This window comes from Dreissena polymorpha, chromosome 11, assembly GCF_020536995.1.
Source record: "Dreissena polymorpha isolate Duluth1 chromosome 11, UMN_Dpol_1.0, whole genome shotgun sequence".
NCBI lineage: Eukaryota > Metazoa > Mollusca > Bivalvia > Myida > Dreissenidae > Dreissena > Dreissena polymorpha.
Window position 1 is genome coordinate 38,146,712 of NC_068365.1, and position 20,795 is coordinate 38,167,506.

At 35.4% G+C, this 20,795-nt stretch overlaps 1 protein-coding gene and 1 long non-coding RNA gene across 2 annotated transcripts; one reads left to right on the forward strand and one right to left on the reverse strand.

The window, feature by feature from the left end:
* Positions 1-2,326: 2,326 nt before the first annotated feature.
* On the reverse strand, positions 2,327-2,977 carry LOC127849771 (uncharacterized). The gene has a single exon (XM_052382522.1). The coding sequence runs from the start codon at positions 2,975-2,977 to the stop codon at positions 2,327-2,329; it is 651 nt and encodes a 216-aa protein (XP_052238482.1).
* A 3,092-nt stretch (positions 2,978-6,069) lies between these two features.
* LOC127851700 (uncharacterized) lies at positions 6,070-8,256 on the forward strand. The gene is made up of 3 exons (XR_008035891.1): positions 6,070-6,161; positions 7,412-7,594; positions 7,946-8,256. It is a non-coding gene; the product is annotated as an uncharacterized LOC127851700 (long non-coding RNA).
* Positions 8,257-20,795: the final 12,539 nt, after the last annotated feature.

Genomic DNA, 20,795 nt, shown 5'->3' on the forward strand with positions numbered 1-20,795 from the left:
TGCTCATAATGGTCTCCCTCATCAACAGTCAATCGCGACAATGCATCCGCGTTTGCATGTTTCTTGCCAGCACGATGGACAATCTCCATATCGTACTGGCTCAACTCTTCCATCCACCTAGCTATCTGCCCTTGTGGCTCCTTGAAATTCAATAACCACGTAAGACTACTGTGGTCAGTACGAACCAAGAAACGTTTGCCTAACAAGTAGTGGCGAAACTGACGCGTAAACCTCACTACCGCTAGCAATTCTTTTCGCGTGGTACAATAACGCCGTTGTTCCTTGGTCAGGGCGTAAGACCATAACAGACAACCCTAGACACATCTTCCTGGATTTGACTGAGAACCCCACCAATCGCTTTATCAGAAGCATCGGTGTCTAGAACAAAAGAATCTTTCCTGTTAGGAAGTCCTAAGATTGGGGCGGACACCAGGGCTTCCTTTAGATCAAGGAAAGCCGCATCTTGGTCCTCCCCCCACTGGAAGTCTTTAACTACTTCATACAGTGCTCTAGATCTACCGGCATAGTTCGGTATGAACATACGGTGGTAATTTACCAGCCCAAGGAATCGCTCTACATTCTTAGAACTGTTCGGCACTGGCCAGTCAACCACCACCCTTGGGTCATTTGGGGACAATCCCAGACCCTCAGGACCTACAGTACGGCCCAAAAACTGCAAGGTATGCTGGAACAGCACACACTTCTTGGGTTTTAACTTCAACTGGTATTGTCGCAACCTGACAAATACCCCTCTTAGTGTCTGAATATGTTCTGCGAAGGTTTTGTTCACAGCAAGGATATCATCCAGGAAAGCTAGAACACTATTCCAGTTCATACCCTGCAATACCAGGCCAACAACCCGAGAGAATGTCGCAGGTGCGTTGCATAGGCCAAAAGCCATACGGACAAACTGGAACAGCCCATACTTAGTAGTGAAAGCGGTTTTCTTCCTGTCCGACTCCTTGATCTTGATCTGCCAGTATCCAGAGTTAGCATCAAGCTTTGAGAACCACTTCTGGCCAGCCAACATATCTATACAGTCCTCAATCAACGGCAAAGGATACACATCCTTCACCGTGACGGTGTTCAATCCCCTATAATCCACGCACCACCTCACCGATCCATCTCGCTTTCTAACCAATACAGGGGCGGAGCACCATTCTGAATTAGAAGGCTGGATCACCTTTGCATCTAACATCTTTTTAAGATGACTTTCTTCTTCTAGTACAAATGCGGCAGTGGTTCTACGCATTCTCTGCCTTATGGGCTTGGCTTCCCCAGTGTCTATGCAATGCTCGACTGCCGTAAAATTCCCTAGATCATACTCGTTTTTAGCAAAAACGTCCTCGAATTCACGTAAGAACCCAGCCACCTGCATATGTTCCCCATCGTTCAAGTTCAACTTTGAACGTTCATAAAGGTCTCCGAGATGGTCCGGTACCGTGATATTTTCATCACATGGTGCCGCCTCCCGTACCACCTTTACTGAGGTCAGTTCCTTAGGCATGGGTCTTATTACGTGTACCTCTTCTGCCCTCCTACCCATTTACCTTGTTTAAGCCTAACATGGTGATCAGACATGTTCACCATTGGCAGCCTAAGCCCAGCCTCGCTTACATAAACAGACATAGGTACTATCAGGTCACCACACTCGGCCTCAAGTGCAAAGGTGCCTATTGGTTTTCCCAAAGAGCATTTAACCATAGTCATGGAGTTGGGTGGGATTCTAACCGTTCGAGTGACTGTCACATTTGACATTCTTGCCTCGATTAATCCCCCTTGTTGAGCCATTGGCACCACCTTGCCATTTAAACACATAGTGGACCCCACTATATCAAAAGTGGCTCCATGTTTTCTCAAGAAATCCAGCCCGAGTAACATGCAATCCTCAATAGGGGCTACATATACCCTCTCTTGAAAGACCATGTCACCCAGCTGGATTGTCACTGGTCCCACAATGGAACCATTCATCTGCAAGCCTCTCCCTGCAGTTTTCATAGACACATGTTCCAACACTGGAACTGTTTCCGGCAATTGCGCTACTACCCGGTCCGAAACCAAGGTCACCTCAGCCGCCGTATCCACCACAGCCTGTACCTCAATACCATTTACCCTAGCATCAACTCGGAACATTGAATCAGACTTAATCTGTCTAATGATCACCGATGGGCTCTTATCATTATGGATCAGTTCTAAGCCCTCTACACTGACCCCTTGACTTTTAAATCGCTAAATGAAACCTTTTACCCTCTTTATGGGTATCGCCAACCTTATCAGGCGCTTGATTTGGGCAATCTCTAGCCATGTGACCACTCTCGTTACACCTTTAACACGTGTCATTCCTAGCTGGAGACGGTGTCCTGCTCCTAAGCTTAGGAAAATCTCGTTTGAAATGTCCCAACTCGTTGCAATTGTAACATTGCCTCCTAGATGGAGAGGGAGATGAGCTTCTGACGGGCCTTGCCAGAAGTTGGTCAAGCTTTCCCATCAAAACATTCATCTTCTCATCCATTAATTCATTTTTCTTCTCAATGGCAACCATCCTATCAACTAGCCTATACTGCGGTGCAACCTTGACCTCGGAAACCTCCATTTGCCCTTCACATTCTACTTTTTTGACCGCTTTCACTCGGCCATACATTAATCCGTGGGTGTGAACAGCCCACTTAAGCTTGTCAAAAGCTTGCTCGATAGACGCGGGCCTCTGATTAATAACTAGCTCGCCCGCTTCTTTATCCCTAGCACCCATGCAGAATCTTAATATGGACTCTTGCAACATGTACGCCTTGGGCAGGTCCCTATACGCTTTGCCTGCAAGGGTCAACACCCTGTCAGCCCAGTCATCGACCGATTCATCATCTCCCTGTCTAGCACTGGAGAAAGTTACCCTTGCCGTCTCTGGCAAGTCACGGTACCCGAACCGCCTCTCTAGCTTGTCAACAACCTCGGAATAATTAAGCTCTACCTCCCTATCCATCACCAAGGCATAATACTCGCTTGCCTTGTCAGTCAAGCAGAGACATAGGTAGTCTCTCTTTTCAACATCTCCCACTCAAAAATAGCTGAGTATTTGTCAAATTTGGTAAGGAAGGCCTGCCAGCTTCCCCGACCATCGTGCACTAGTGCCTTAGGCAGCGACTGAAGCCTAGACTTCTGCTGGCCAGGAGGCAAAGCTCTTTGACCAGCCGGTGCAGCAACATTCTCGCTTACACCTCGTGTTGCGTTAACCGCACTCTGGGTGACAAGACGAGGGGCTGTCCCACTCCTGTCCACTTGTGGTGCAGTTACCACCGGAGTCGAAGTTACATACTGAGGTCGATTAATCTGGTTGGTTAATTGAACCTGACCACCTAGCGAAACTGGTACCTGCGTCACCGCCTGGTAAGGCATAGGTTGAGCCCCCTGCGCCATGGCATGGTAATGTACAGGGTACATCCCATGGGACGACTGTCCTGGTGAAAACATATAGGGAAATTGATGTTGGTTAACAGGGTCAATTAATTGACCCTGACCCCCTTGCGAAACCGGTACCTGCATCATGGCATGATAAGGCAAAGGCTGAGCCCCTTGCGTCATGGCATTGAATTGTACGCTGTCCGTTCTATGTGCCATGGGCATTTGAGCCATTGCTTGGTAAGGGCCAGCCTGCATACCATGGTCCTTTGACGTATAAGGTGCCGGTGTCGCAGGCCTATTTTGAACAGAATGGCCCAATGATCCATGCTGCCATCCAAGTTCTACCTTGGGTTGAGGTGCAGCCTGGTGCTGCACAGACTTGGCCGGGTGTGACATTTTTGCCGGTGTGCTAGTCCAATGTGGCCCAGACTGATCCACCGACCCCTTGTACCACAATGCCTCAGTCTTGTGCTGCGCCACTTTAGGCTTTGCACCCTGATCCGCCACCTTAACATCAGATGTTTTAACATATGATGAAGGGGGTCCACTGAGGTTGGCACTATTAATTGCTGCCGACACCCTCGTAATCACATCTTGGCCCAAATTGGTGACCGGTTCACCAAACACCTGATCTTTCTCCATCTCTTTATAGGCCCCTTCTTGACCATCAATTCCGATCATTGACTCACCTTCAGATTTACTGAACGTGATCAGGGACCACAAGAGCGGAGAGGACTTGAGATACGGTATGATGGCTAAATCATATCGAGTAATTCTACCATGCATTTCCCTGTATGTTATAATAGATTGGGCCACTTTAGGACCAATACTAGGAAGCATTCGCAATTCATACTCAGACGCAGTATCAACATCAATAAGCTTTGCACGGTCCATGATTTGAAATTATGTATTAGTTTAATTAATTTTTAAAGAAACTGGCCTTACTACTATTTCCACTACCTGGTACAAAAAAAAATTATTTTAAATCAACGTACCCATATTTGACACAAAAAATAATTTAATTTATTGGAGGGACTACGGTAATGCACTGGATGGGTGCGCTTATGAACAAATTTTAAGTGTACGGTAATCCGCCTAAACCTTTCCAATATCTCGTTGGACAGAATATTTTATTCAGATTCCAACGAAATCAATCTTGATATTTGGTATGTTGATTGCTATGAATAGCACACAACAAGAAATATCTACAAATATGCAAAATATGCAAGCTACAATATGAAGCGTGCACACATTTGTAATGAAAATGTGATCCAATCACGAACAACGTTTAACACTGTAAATAGATAACTTATCTATTTGAAATCAGGAATTCACTAGTTAATGCCTTTTAACTAATGATATTGGTATTGAATTACAAATGAATGTAACAAGTCTCTAAATGTATAGTGAAATGTTACAAGTGAAGTCTAATTTTAGAAATTCACTAGTTATAAATAACCAGCGAAATTGTTATAATTTGAAATTGTTGTAATTGTAATGTCAGTTGTCTTCACTACAGATTGGACATTTACTGTAGGAAAACACTAGAACATTTTATTTACGAAGAGACTTTAGTAATTGAACACAGGTCAACACAGGTCACACATCATATAATAAACATATGGCAAAAAAGACTTAAATTTCAATGAAATAATCAAATGCAATATGATACGAATAACACTCTTTAGAGATCTAGTTTGATTTAAAGTGTTTTGATACTTAATTAAGTTTCAATATCACCGAAAATTCTCAACAATAAGAATTAATAATGATGAAAATGCGAAACTTTTGCAAAAAATGTTTATGTGTACATGAAACACGAGTTGAAAACAATGTGGTTATTCGCCTGACTGTAGGAAAATCAATGATTTTACAAAAGGACAGCTAAATATAGATGGTAAATGGAGCGAATAATAGCGATTACATGGTTGAAATCACCGCAAATGTACGTAGTGCAACCTACGTCGAAATCAGCAAAATAGCTGACAACTCACGACGTAATCGGTTGAATTAAACACCTAATCCCTAAATTGCAATGAAGTAATAGTAAAATAATGAAAGTACATACAATTAATATGAAAACAACCAAAGACAAGTGTTCTTGAAAATGTTCAAGATGGCCGACTCGAAATTTTTCGAATCAAAATTTATGACTTTTTTAAAGTCAAAAATACAATTAGTTCGGTGCTCGCAGCGCCATTTGTTGTGCTATAGTGGTAAATGAATATTACCTATCCACATCGGCAGATGTGGATGACATCAGGAATGGTGAAATCACCGGATCCAAACAGATAAAAGTTAACGAGAACACTTTAACACGACTTCTTCTTTCTTGATTCCGGATAGCACACTGGATCCCGGCTTTATTTCCGCCCTACTTGGCCAGAGGTCGGAACGGTCCCAACACAATTCGGTTATTCCATCACAGTGGGTGGGGAACGTGTATTTCGAGTCGCTGGAACTTCATGAAGCTGATTTTGTGCAATATTCAGCGACGTTACCAGCTGTGTGTTTGACGAAACGAAAATGCTTTGGTTTTGCATCGTGTTTTGAGACTGTTAGGGTGACATGATGGATTAATTGCTGTTTGACTGACAATAAATAAACATGTTTGAGTTTGGAGATTGCTGAGGTTAATATCTTCACAATTGGGAAATCCCAACATAAGTTGACTGCCAGTTTGACCACTGGTCTGCATAATATCAGTGGGAGAGCATGCTGAATTCCGCAGCTTCTGCACCATATGTTTCCTGGCCGAGTGGTTGGTAAGTTTCATTGTTATGTATGCATGCTTAAACACACATGTTTCATTATTTGTGCCATTTTTTTACACCCATTCTCATGCTGATGAACCAATGATCAGTGCCAGTTGTTCTACTGTCGCGAACTTATTATTCAAAATTGTGGAAAAATTAGTTGCGCACTGTTCGAAATTGTGAAAAAATGAAACACGCACTGTACCAAAATTTGAAAAAATGAGTCGCGCACTGTTCAAAATTGTGGGAAACATTAGTTGCCCACTGTACATTATGATTTCAAAATTGTGGAAAAATGAGTCCCACACTTTTCATAAATTAAATTTTGAAAAAATGAGTCACGCGCTGTACAAAATTTGTAAAATGAGTTGCTCACTGTTCAAATTTTTGCAAAAGAAATATGTCATGCACTGTTCATTCAAAATTGTGGAAAAATGAGGTGCGCACTGTTCAAAATTGTGAAAAAATCATGTCACGCGCTGTACAAACTTTGGAACAATCATTTGCGCACTGTTCAAAAATGGGGGACAATTTTGTGGGGCACTTTTCATTCAAAATAACAAAAAAATAAGTCACAAACTCTTCAAATTGTGAATACACATGAGTTTCGCACTGTTCAAAATTTGTAAAAATGAGTCGCGCACTGTTCAAAATTTGGAAAAAAAATGAGTCGCGCACTGTTTATTCAACATGGTGGAAACATGAGTCGCGCACTGTTCACAATTTTAAAAAATGAGTTGCACACTGTTCAAAATTGTGAACAAATTGAGTCACGCACTGTTCATAAAAAAATCACTGTTGAAAACTGTGAACAAATGAGTTGCGAGCTGTGCAAATTTTTTGAAAACATGTGTCAAAAACTGTTCAAAATTGTGTCACCCACAGATCAACACTGTGAAAAAATTAGTTGCAAACTTGTTTAAATTGTGAAAATTTGAGTCCCAAACTTCTTTAAATTGTGAAAATTTGAGTCGCAAATTTCTCAAATTAGGAAAACAAACACCTATTCCCTTAATAAGCAAAAAAAGCCCGAGTCCATAATAAAAATATTTTAAGTTAAAAGAAATCCTTAATTATTTTTATATAAAGTGGAGTTTAAACATTTTCATTTTGTATTAATAATATTGTGTCTATTAAAGTTGTAATTTGTTCAAGTTGTGCTATAAAAATGTTATTAAAACACTATATTTTGATATGTTATCTCCTGTTGGATTTGTTTTATTTTATTATAATATGAAATGTTTTCCTTTTAATGGCAGAAAGTTGCGACCACACATTCCATGGGTGATGATATCTACCAAAATTCTTGGCGGCACAGTTCTACCCTCGTCCGTTGCACTTGTCCGAGTCTTTCTCTGCCTCTCAACCAACTCGAGATATCCCCCCCCAACTGCATCCCGGCACAGCTTCACATCAACCCATCTAATTAATTTGTCGGAAAGGTAATACTTTTTTGTCGACAAATTTATTTTTGAGAGTATTTATGTAATTGTTTTATCTGAACATGTTATAAATCTATATGTCACTATATCTATGAAGTTTCAATTTTAATACAAATTATATATCTGGATTTTTATTTTTAACCCTTTGCATGATGGGAAATTTGTCGTCTGCTAAAAGGTCGTCTGCTGAATTGGTAAAATAAGCATTTTCTTTTGTGGCGTCTCATCTGGATTCAAACTGTTTGCAAAGGCCTTCAAAATTCGGTTCCAGCACTGAAAGGGTTAAAGCAGTTATGGAATGAATGTTTGATGATGTTTTTTTTTCTAAAGGATTCTTTATTTTATTTTCAGGTTGACTACACAAATTTCCTGTTTGGTTGTGGAGATAGAATCATTTTTTGTGAAAGTTTGATTTCAGACACTTAAAAATTGAAATTGTCATGTATTATTAGGCATGGCAGGCATTAGCAAAGCATCTCAATCAAGTATTAATTATTTTACTTTGTCAATGTTAATTCATTGTGTATGCTATTCACCTGTTTGCCTTGCTTTTTATAAGAATGACACAAAAAAGGAAAGCATTTGTAAAGTATTAGTTAATTTTTTTTAATATAATCTTAGACGAGATGTTTAGTGAATATTTGTCATAAATTCTTCTTTAACTTGATCAAATCTGTCATATTTTATTTAAAACGTGTATATTTGTGTTACGTTTTAAATGTTTATCATTACTGTTTTAAACTGTGTTCATCTGCAGCCAATGAATGGTAGCGGTGCACATGTGTATTTGTTTATTATTTTTCCATTGATTAATGCTCCTTTAATTTATATTTCCCTATAGATATATACTTAATAAAGTGTTAGTTTTGTTTAAAAAAAAACAACTTATTGTTCTAACTTCTGAATAAAATATGAATCGCTGTTTGTTTCCATTTAAATCAAAGAAGCGACATAACACGCCTACAAAAAAGTAGTTCTCAGAATGGGAGGGGCTAAAACATGGAACACTAAAAAAATCATTGAGTAAACCAAATATGGGCGGAGTTTTAAAACGGATATTGATGGGCGGAGTATCCGATAACACTTTAAAATATCATGTCAGCGTCTCCAACGTAAATGCGCTGTCGTGGCATAATAAAAAAGCATCTATTTAAGTTTATCTACATCACCACAATTGTGTATGTAGGTACGACAATTTTGGGTAGGACAAAAATGGGTACGACAATTTTGGGTACAAAAATGATGCCAAACAAAAATTGGGTACGAAAAAAGATTTGGTTACGAAAAAAAAAATCGGTAGGAAAAACAATGTGGCTGCGAAAACAAATTTGGGTACGAGCAAAAATTTGGGTTCAAAAAAAATGCGTACGAAAAACTTGGGTTCGAAAAATGTAGGGTACGAAAAAACAATTGGGGGTACAGGCAAGCGGTACCCGTTGGGAACTTGCTCCATGCAACGAAACTGGTAGGCGGGTTACATTATCGATCAAATATAACAAGAAATATATATATTTGACGTGTATTTTCTGTACCACTTATCTTACAAAAACGTTCTGTAACAGTAAAACATGTGTGGGTTATAACATTACGTTTCAGCATATATTTTCAAAACTTGACATGCTCTTGAATTACACCATGCTCTTTAATTTCACATCTATATCATACAAAACTTTATATTTCGTTGTTTTCTTTCCTAAGTTAATTATGCTATGTATACGGACGTGAGTTCACATGCCCATGTGCATGAACATTTAATTTTTCTCTTTTGATTATTGTTTTTTTTTCTCTAATTCAATAAGCTTACGCATGTTTGTTTGTTAAGTACGGCAATAATTTCATGATGATTCCCGAAAGTAGGTATGAGCACAGAGTCGTAAAAGCACTTGAATACGTGAGTTCGCCCATGAACACATGGTAAGGTTTACTAAATCTCCGTGATATGACCTAATATGTGTTTTAAACAGCACACAATATCCAACAAACGAATTAATTATCAAACATAGTATGTGCACTGATGTGGCTCTGTAATTTCTGTTTGAAAAGTTTATTAAATATGCAAAATGAGAAAGCACGCATAGAGCGACTTTCACAAGGCTATTATGCTGTTTATATACCATATAATTCGTTTTCGTTACACTCATGATCGCGTTGAAAGTTAAATATACACGTTTTAAGTCGCAATTTATTTACTGAATCACGACAAATGTAAAAAAAAATACAGAAAATGCATAGTTGTTTCATTGATCTATAAACATATAATGGATTGAATATAACTGATTTAAAATTAACGTTTTTAAACTATTATTAAATCTTTTTCCCAGAATATGCTGTCCTATTTATAGCTGAGCTTCCTTTACCTTTATCAATGATAATCAGCGAGGTATGCCGATTATAAAAATCTCAATCGGACTGGCTCGGTTTTTTACATAGGTCGCCATTGTGAAGAATTTTTTCATGGTATGATATCTGAGACGAGCTTGTTTGTGCTAACCTTGGTACTGTGTTGTGTGACATGGTTAATTCTCATGTTTGTATTTTTAAAAATTATTTTATGAATGCAACATGTTTATTTATTGTGTTTGCACAGTGCTACCGAAATAAATACATCTATCTACCTCGTATTAATAATGTAGTTGTTTGTATAATCTTCATCTAATTGTAAGACTTTTAACATATTCAACATGGCTTCACAGTTTATAAATTATAACCATGGTCCAAAAAAATGAATTTATAATTCTTAACCATGGTAGACCACTGTTTTACCGACGACGGTCAACTCAACCAAGTTGTTTCATGGTATTTCATGGAGTTTATCAACCATGATAGTTTGGCAAATAGAAGCCATTTGACAAAAATAGTCAACTATGATATACCATGATTTTAATACCATGAACTATTATAGACGCCCATGGTAGTTTGAGGTTAAATGACAATTGTTTTCGAATTGGATTAACACCTGCCCATAGCACCGGTTATATGACAGTATTGAATTGAAACTTAAAACATGTGGGCGGGAAAATTGTGTCAGGACCAGTGACCATGTGTCATAGCTATTCCATACACTTAATCATTATTTTACCATGTTTGCACTTCAAGTGGAGTTTTCTATGTTTACTACAGGTATAGATGTAAAACGGTACATGTGTGTTTAGGGTCGTTATGAGCATCCACTTATTAAGGACTTTGAATTTGACTGTTTTGCAGGGTTATGCAAACTTCCGCGTGCAAAACAACCCCGTAAAGATCTATGTGCAATTTTAAATTCAGGGTGATGTTTGCAAGCAATTACATTAATTTTACTACTCCAGCTATTTAATTAAAACTTTACAAATATTGTTAGGATCATCATTGTCACCGACCAAGGCCCATAACTCTGAATTTTAATTAAATATAATTTCACACCATGTTGTTTTGTTTTACATATGCATTCCTTGTTAGTTACTATAAATGCAATAAGTCTTTTCTTAGCTGCCGTGCAAAACTAGCATTACACTGCGAATTAATACAACAATCCAATAAGTTGCATGTTAAAAACCTAAAACTACAATAAAACATTGCATCACGTTTGAGTATTGTAACATATTGTAGATGTTGTAAGCGACTATTTGTAAATAGTATATGTACGCTTAATCAGCGGCATTCATTAAACATGTCAGCCACCATATGGGTCATTGTTTTACATGGTGTCAGAAGAATCGAAATTCATCGAGCTTATCTGTGTGCAGGGAAGGACAATTATCCAGCTGATTAAAGATTAGACATTGATGAATAAGTATTACAATTGGTTTGTGCTCGCCACATAATCAAACTTCGAACAACCAAGCCTGTAGTGGGACTCGAAAGACATGTACAAGGAGTTCCAACGTTTCAAACAACATGTGGAACTCACATTCAGAGGACCGCTAACATCCACGCATGCTAACCAAAGTGCTGGATGGCTTGGAATGTGGATCAACAATCAGGGCCGTGAACTGTGCAAAACATTAACGTTTCTGAAGGAGAAGAAGACGATCCTACGCTTGTGCTAAAAAAGATACATATTACGTGAGACCTCGACAAAATAAAAGAGTTTCACGGCCCACCAAAAAAAACAAGTAGATGGCGAATCGTTTGACAATTTAACGAAGGATCTCAGACTTCTTTTACTGGAATGAATAAGATAATTTCGATGACATGTTGGTTGACTTAATCATAAGCGGTATCAAACATCCAAAAGTCCAAGAAAGGCTACTAGACCAGGGACAAAAGCTTACCATAAACAAAGCTGTTGAGATAGGCCGGCAGCGTTTTGGCAAACAGCCCCTTGCGACTTCATTTTGTTTACTTATATCGGACAGTTTAGATTTTCGTTGCCGCTTCCGCGCTTTGATGGTGAATCAAATGCATGATTTCTGTAAGCAAAGAAATACACACCCAAACAAATTATATTAATGCAGCCATCTCTTATAAATCAAAGTAAAATGTAAATTAATCTAAATATAGAGGTTAATTGGAATTTAAGTATGCGACAGGTGGCACTAGTTAAATTGACATTTCATGGGTGCTTTAATTTCTATTGCGCATTACTTGGAAGTTAAGATCTTAAGCTTTAATTACAAGAAATTATTCGCGTAACAATTATCTGCGTTCAAAGGGACTGTCAACCACGAATTACAAAAAAAGTTCTAAGATACTGTATTTTTTACAATTATTAGTTTATATTGATTACAATATCACGACTGGCATATTACATTACTTTTTAAAAGTTCATTTTTTCAGTATACTCGGTAATAAAATTTCGCGGTGTGAAATCGAAATTACATCGCGAAAATAGGTGACATAACGATAAAAACACACTATAAATAACGCAAGTAGATTGATCATTTTATATACATAATATATATACAATTCACTGAGCATGCACAATTTGCATTCCTGGGTTTACCACGTGACGATGATGATAAATTTTCTGGCGTTATTTATAGTTAACTGGTAGTTACCTGGTAGACATACCTAGTAAAATGTATTACCAAATATACTGAAAATATGAAAACTTAACTTTTTTCAAGTAATGTATTATACCAGTCGTGATATTTTAATCAACATAAACTAATAAATGTTAAAAAATACGATATTTTACAACTTTTCTTTTCTTCGTCGTTGTGGTTGACAGTCACTTTAATGATTACGGTACGATTTTTGTCTCCCACAATCTTGAAACCTATATACGCATGTCGTTATGAATATATTTCAGTTACAAGCACATGGCTGAAAATTGCAGCCATACCGGTAGTTAAAAATTCGTCACCAACTTTAAGTACTATATTTAACGTTGAACATACGATGTGAACATGTTGTTTATAAAACATGCTGAAAAGCACGTAATAATCTGTACATGTATCAATCGATTTCGTGTATTATACAGTGTTGTGTTTCCGGACTTTATCCGGTGACAGTATTTTGTGGTTTCGTGTGTTATTCGGTGCCCGTGAAATCAATATGCGATCCTTTTAAAACGCAAATACTCACGTTTTTGAAGTTGCCGGTAATGTCCTACAATTTCATTATACTTCTGAATGATTATAACAACAATGTAAAGTAGTAGTATTATATGTTTTTTATCTCCAGTTACAAAAAAGCAAGAATTTTAAATAATTTCATGACTATGAGGTAGGTATGGTTCATTTGTTTTCGTTCGTTTTGATAAAATGTTTTATTTACATAACGATTTTTGAAGTAAACCATTAGCTGAAATACCATAATGTTCCGTGAGCAATAGTATTTGGCATTTTAACGCGGTTTTGTGTCCCGTTTCACTTCCAATACTAGGCGCATCCTGCATTTTACCTTGTCTATTTTCCGATATGATCCATTGCCGTTTCGCGTATTATCCGGAATAGTACAAATGTTTCCAGTATTATCAGTATTGGTTAGGCACCGTGATGGTGCTGGCCACAGAGAGCAGGACAAATAAGAGACAGTTCCCGTTATAACAGACTTATTAAGGAATTGGAATTCATAAAAAAGTTTGAAACACAATCACCAAATGGACTCAATAAAAAAAATCAACTCGATTTCCTGCTACGGGAAACTATCTAGTAAAACATATATGTGAAAAACATTTTATATTAATCATCAACATAAATGAATGTAAAAATATATATATATATTTATTCAATATAAGACATATAATGTATACATGTATATGCTCATAAAACAAAGTAATACTATGTAGCAGCAATAATGTTCAAACATGTTATACAAGATTTGCTAATATATACTTGTTTGACCTTGTGGTTTCCTTTTGATTAAAAAAAAGTATTTTTTTGTTTCTTTACTTGTTTGTGATAGGTGTTTTAAAAAAGGAAAAACAACAGAATGGTTATGAATAAGGATGAATTGCATCAAGTGGGTAGAAAGCATACTGAACTTTATGAGAGTTTAATGTTTTTCCATTTTTGTTAAAATATATGAAGTAAATCATTGTTTAGGGCAATTTCTTTTTTTAATTTGAATCTTCAGTTTTAAATAATTGATAAAACAGTTCATTGTAGGTACTTGTTTTCTGTATTTCATGCTAAATATACAATATTTCATTTAAATAATTATGTACTTCACAACGTTATTAACCTCTTGTATTTTGAAGGTATTTACCCCCAAACAGATGCCTAAGAGAGATAGTTTAACATTTAATTGTTGTTTCTTTAGGAAGATTGACAATTTATTCCATAGAGGTTTAATATGTTTACACTCCCAGAAAATATGTTCTTTTGTTTCAATATGTTCACTACACATATCACATAGATTTGTGTTTGATAGGTTGCAATTGAAAAGATATTTATTTGTAACTATGATTCTCTGGATGTATTTATATTGAAAATTTCTCAGTATGCTATCAGTAGTTGATTTATATGGTATGACAAATATTTGTTTCCAATTAAATTCTTTTTCCCCAAGAAGGTTCTGCCATTTAGTTTGAGCTTAAGAGATTGCGGTAGGGTTTTAAATTTTAAGTGTACACTATTGTGTTTGTTTAGTTTTGTTTTGCAATTATGTTTTCTACGAACGTTTTTTGAGTACATGGTGTGTTATTTGTATTGGTAACAGTTTTAATATGTATGGGTATACTTTTGATCAATGTGTAGTACATAAGGAAATTACGTATAGGTATTCCGAATATGTAGCATAAGTTATTAAAAGAATAGAAGTCGTCTATTCTATAGTCGTATAATTGATCTACATATTTTATGTTTCGATCGAACCAATTTTTATAGGAAAACGTTTCATTATTAGTTGTTATGTCTTTATTGTTCCATAGAATGGTTTTACTGTTTATTTTGATTTCTAAATTATGAGTAACTTTACACCATGACGATAGAACGTTCGATAGAAATATGTTTTTGGTTAAAATTTCGTCTAAGATATTGTTGTCGATATTACATTCAAAAAGTTAGGCGTCACCATATGTTTTAAGGATTTTCTGGTAGAATAATTTCCATTTACTCGTATTGCTGTGATCTAAATATCTTTTGACCCAACTGCATTTGAATGCATTCAGGAATGAATCTATATCCGTAAGTCGGATACCTCCATATTCTACTGATTGAATAAATTGCATTCGCTTAATTTTATCAGGTTTACCGTCCCGTATGAAATTAAATATTTCTGATTTTATATCTTCAATAATATCATTTGGTGGGTTTGGGAGAACTGTTAGTGTATAAATTAATTTAGGGAGTGCAAACGTTTTCAACACGGTGTTTTTTCCGATTAGTGTAAGTTTACAATGCTGCCATGATTTTAAACAATTATAAAATTTACATAATTTAGGCAATATGTTTTAAGAATTGTTTCATTTTCATTGTTTGTAAAGGTTATTCCTAACGTTGTTGCTTCATCTGATGTCCAGTTGAATTTCATTTCTTTTTTAAGATGAATGTTACTTTGTTTAAATTTACCTACTCTTAGCACAGTGCATTTACTTTTGTTTAGTTTAAGACCAGATTCCAGTCCAAAAAGGGTTAGCGATTCTGTAAGATTATCGAAAGAGTCACTAATATCATTTTTTTTTAAAGTTGCATCGTCAGCAAATAGGGACTGTTTGATTTCTTCGTCGGGGACTAGCGATATTTCCTTTATATGTTTATTTGATCGGATGTATTGTGATAGATACTCGATGCATATAATAAATAGCGAGGATGAAAGTGGACATCCTTGTCTAACCTCTCGTTCGATGTTAAAGCTGTTTGAGAAAAAGCATTTGTTAATAATTATACTGTTAATATCGGTGTAAAATAGTTTTACAAATTTAATAAGACTCTCACCGAAATTCATATTTTCTAAGCAAGAGAACATAAACGAATGGTCTAGTGAATCGAAAGCGTTTTCGAAGTATGCAAAGAAAATGAGGCCAGAATTGTTTGGTTGGTTGAAATAATTTATGCATTCTTGTATCGGACGTAAGTTTTCACCAATGTAACGTCCTTTAATAAAACCAGATTGTGATCTTGAAATAATTGATGGTAATATTTTTTTTAATCCTGTTTTATATACTTTTAGTTGCAATTTTATAATCATTGTTCAGTAAACTAATAGGGCGCCAGTTTGATAAGGATTCGAAGTTTTTTCCAGGTTTTGGAATGAGTGATATTATATCTTGTTTTTGTAGGTTGTTTAGTTTTCGTTGTTAAATGAATAAATAAGTTAATAATTTAGATGTGTTTTTATATAATTCCAGACTGGTTTATAAAATTCAATTGTGATGCCATCAGATCCTGGACTTTTGTTATTTTGCATTTCTTTTAGTGCTAATCCACATTCATACTCATTAAGTAATCCATCGCACAGTAGTTTTTCCTCTTGATTTAAAGCACGATGTGTATTTTTAAAAAGGTGGTTATTTTAAACATGTTTTTCTTTATAGAGGATTTCGAACAATAAACGGTGTTCTTCTAATATTTGAGTTCTGTTTGTTATATCTTCGCCATTGACTACTAATGTGTGTACAGTTTTTTGTTCACTTCTACGTTTTTCGATGAATGCGAAGTATTTTGTATTTTTTCATTGTGTTCAATATGCTGTGCACGTGCTCGTAGTATTATTCTATTAAGATGTATATGATAAATTCCTTCTTATACTTGTTTGTTCATGTTATTTCATTTTCAATGGCTTTGGTGTCGTTTGTGTTTGTTTCGTGTTTTTTTCAAGTGTTTTAATGATTTTGATGGTTTCAGTTTCAAGTTTGTGTGGTTCTTTTTTGTTTAAATGATGTGTATCTCATTGTTGTGTTACGTATATTTCCTTTAATTACTTCACATAAAGTGTGTGGGTTCGCATCTTTATTATTTTGAACTGTATTGAATATTTCTTGTTTTATTTGCGTTTAATATTGAGTATCCAATAAGACGCTGTTGTTAATTTTAAAGTATCCTTGGCCACTTTCATGTTGTATGTTGTGTAGTTTAAGTTCAACTAGAGAGTGGTCAGTCATAAATCCTGGTTAAATGCTACATTTGTCAATAATGTTGCAAAGGGACTCAGATATTAAAAAATAGTCTAATCTACAAAATATTGTTGGTTTTGTGTTTGAGTGCCAGGTGAATTTGCTTTCGTTTGGATAAACTGTACGCCAAATATCTATTATATTGTAGTTGTCAATTATGTTATTTACAATGTTTCTATTTTAAGGATGAGTATACCGATTTCCCTTCTTTTTTTACTAATGGGTTAAGAACAGTATTGAAATCACCATATACAATAATAGATTTATCTTGTTTATTAATTATAAAGGACTGTAATGTTTCGTAGAATGTGGAATCATCTATGTTAGGGCCGTAAACGTTGCTTAATGTTAATTGTGTTTCTTGTATTTTGATATCTATACTTGCTTGTCTGCCAATTATTATTTCGTTAAAGTTATCGACTGTGATCCCTATATTATTTTTATCAGAAAGGCAATGCCTTGTTTATTAGTATGTTGTCCACTGAGATAGATGTCTCCGTCCCATTCGTCTTCTCTTAAGATTTGTGCTAAAGTATGTGTCAAGTGACTTTCTTGTATTAGGCATATACTTTTTTTCGTCTAACCATTTGAAGATTTGCATGCGTTTGTCGTAGCTGTTTAGCCCTTTTACATTTAAAGTACATATTTTAATCTTTTAAAGAGGTGGAGGGTGATGTAAATGATAATTTGTGTGTGCTTGTCCAGTTGGTTTCTATTTTTTTTATGTCCAATTGCTTTCTATTATAAGATATAAGGTGTCCATATATACAAACAAAAAAAGAAAACAAAAAAGGAAAACATAAAACATGATAATTTGACTGAAAAAGATGTCTACACATAAGATAAAAAGAAAAGAATACTGGGGATATAAAAAATGGAAAATCCATAGAAATGAAGAGATACATAGATATAATGAAAACAAGTTTAGGAAAATAAAAGCAACACACAATCAAAAGACTTGCCCCAATAGAGCCATATACAAGTGCGGACTTTCGTACGCTGGAAAGATACAAAATATTCGGATTAAATAACAGACAAGTAGGGAAAAAACACGTGTGAAGTCGTCCAGTTTAAATAATTTTTGTATATACATGAATATGCATATATTAAAAAACAGCTCTCTACATAATGTATTTTTTACTCAGAAAAAACAATATGTATATATGTAATATGAATAACCGTATAATATATAATGTTCAACATGTTATCTTTTTTGACTGTAAAAAGGACGGTTGAGAGAAGGAGCATTACGTTCGAACATTTACATTTTAAATCGGAATAATGTTATGAACATTATTTTTAGAGGCCATTAGTAGCGAGTAGCCTATACATGGCTAATAATATTAAATGCTTCCAGCGAAAACAAAAAGGAAGCAGAAGCAACGTGTTAAATAGTAAAATTGTAAAACGAGTATTTATAATAACAAACATGGTTAGGTATTCTAATGAGCCTTTCAATTCTTATATGTATTCCCTTCCTCTTTGAAGAAGAAAAACATTGAGGAAAAAAGCAACTACAAACATTAAGTTCTCTATATAATTTGACTCACAAATTGGTACACATTCTAAAAAAGCACTAGCGAACAATTATTAATATTATTGTCATTGTTTATAAGTGTTCACATCTGAGTAATAGTTATTATCATTATTAATATGTATACACATCTGCGTATAAGTTGGTGTCAACATTATTTTAGGATAACACAACCCGTAGAAAAAAACCTTTATGTCTTTTAACTTAGAAAACAATCTGTAATGTGTATACATATTTAATATGAATAACCGTATATTGAATATTTGTCTACATTTTATCTTATTTGACAGTAAAAAAGACGGAAGAGAAAATGAGCATTACGTTCTAACGTTTGTGTCAACAGATTGTATGATAACACAACCCGAAGAAAAAACTGTTATGTCTTTAAACCTAGAAAACCGTATGTATATATATTTAATATGAATAACCGTATTTTAATTACTTTTCTACATTTTATCTTATTTGACTGTAAAACGGACGGATGGGAAAAGGGACATTACGTTCGAACATTTAATGTTTTAGTCGGAATGATGTTATGAACATTATTTCTAGAGGTCATCAGTAGCAAGTATCCTGTACATGGTTCATACTATTAAACGCTTCCAGCGGAAACAAAAAAAGAAGCAGTAGCAACGAATTTTAATAGTAAAATAAAAATATAATATTTAATTCTCTATACAATGTGGTTTGCATAATTGTAAAAAGAACTACTACATTAAGTTATCTGTACAATTTGGTTAATTTTATTGGACAAAAGAACTACTACATTTAGTTCGCTGTACAAATTGGTACAACTTCTAGAAAAGCACTATCATAAAATTATTATTATATCATTATTTATATGTATACATATCTAAGTATAAGTTGATGTCAACATTATTTCAGGAAAACACAACCCGAAGAAAAAAGTTGAGGAAAAAGGAAACCACAGCATTAGGTATCTATACAATTTGGTTCGCATTCTTGGAACAAATAACTACTGCATTTGGTTATCTGTGCAATTTGGTACACATTCTAGAAAAACATAAGAATCAAGGATTATAATTATTTGTATGTATACACATCTGAGTCTAAGTTGTTGTCAACATTACTTTAGTATAACATAACCCTAAATAAGCCTACATACGTATTTACACATAAATACATGTACACACATATACAGACATATACATGCACTTCACACACACACGCAAACACACATACATACATATATACCGACATATAACACTATACGCACTATGTATATACGATGTAGAAAAACATACATTTGTACACACATAAAAACACACGTATAAATACATACAAATGCATAGTTATATAAAAACATACACACTTTTATGTATACGATGTAGGAACATAATTATTAATCTAGAATTGTGTAGGGTTATAGGTGATCTGCTTACCACAAAACGAACACATTTATATATGTTATTTACTCATAATGTAATGTTAATACTGATTTGCATACCTATTACAGATAAATAAATTTAGAGTGTGTAAAGTCAGATAAACTCAGATAGCTTTTAATAACGGCGTCGATTCGTGTTAGCTGATCCCCTACTGACATACGACTGTGAACCGACTGTCTGCGGCCATGGTTTGTTGAGCCACGTATGAAAATATTCGTAGTCAATTCTGTCTGAGCGGTCTTTGTCTCTAAAACGTGCATAGAGCTTTCCCTCGAAAGACCAAGCACGCTCCACGTTCTCGGGGTCCTTCAGCCTTACAGACGCTAGGACGTCCGCGTTTAATTTTGTAAGGTCCTCATTTAGAAAAATACCTGACCCTTTGAGCAGTTTAGCGTTTCGCATAACGTCAGACTTTGTTTGGCGCCTTACGACATTGACGATTACTGGTCTGGCCTTATCTCGGTTAAATTTCCTTAACCTGTCAGCGACATCTATGTCTTCATTTTCAACCTTCAAACCAAGCTTGGTACTCAAAAAAGACGACACCTGTTCTGTAACCGATATGGAGGATTTTAACTATGTGTCGCCTTGGAGACCCGTGATGCGCAAGTTATTTCTGCGGCTGTATTGCTCGAGCTCATTTAAACTTTCTGCACTGTGCATTTCCGATTTGTTAAGTTTTGTTTTAAGTTCTTCTATTTCTTTATTCTTATTGTTGATTTGACTATGTATAGTGTCTATTTCTTTTGACTGGTCGACGACATTTGATTCGACTAT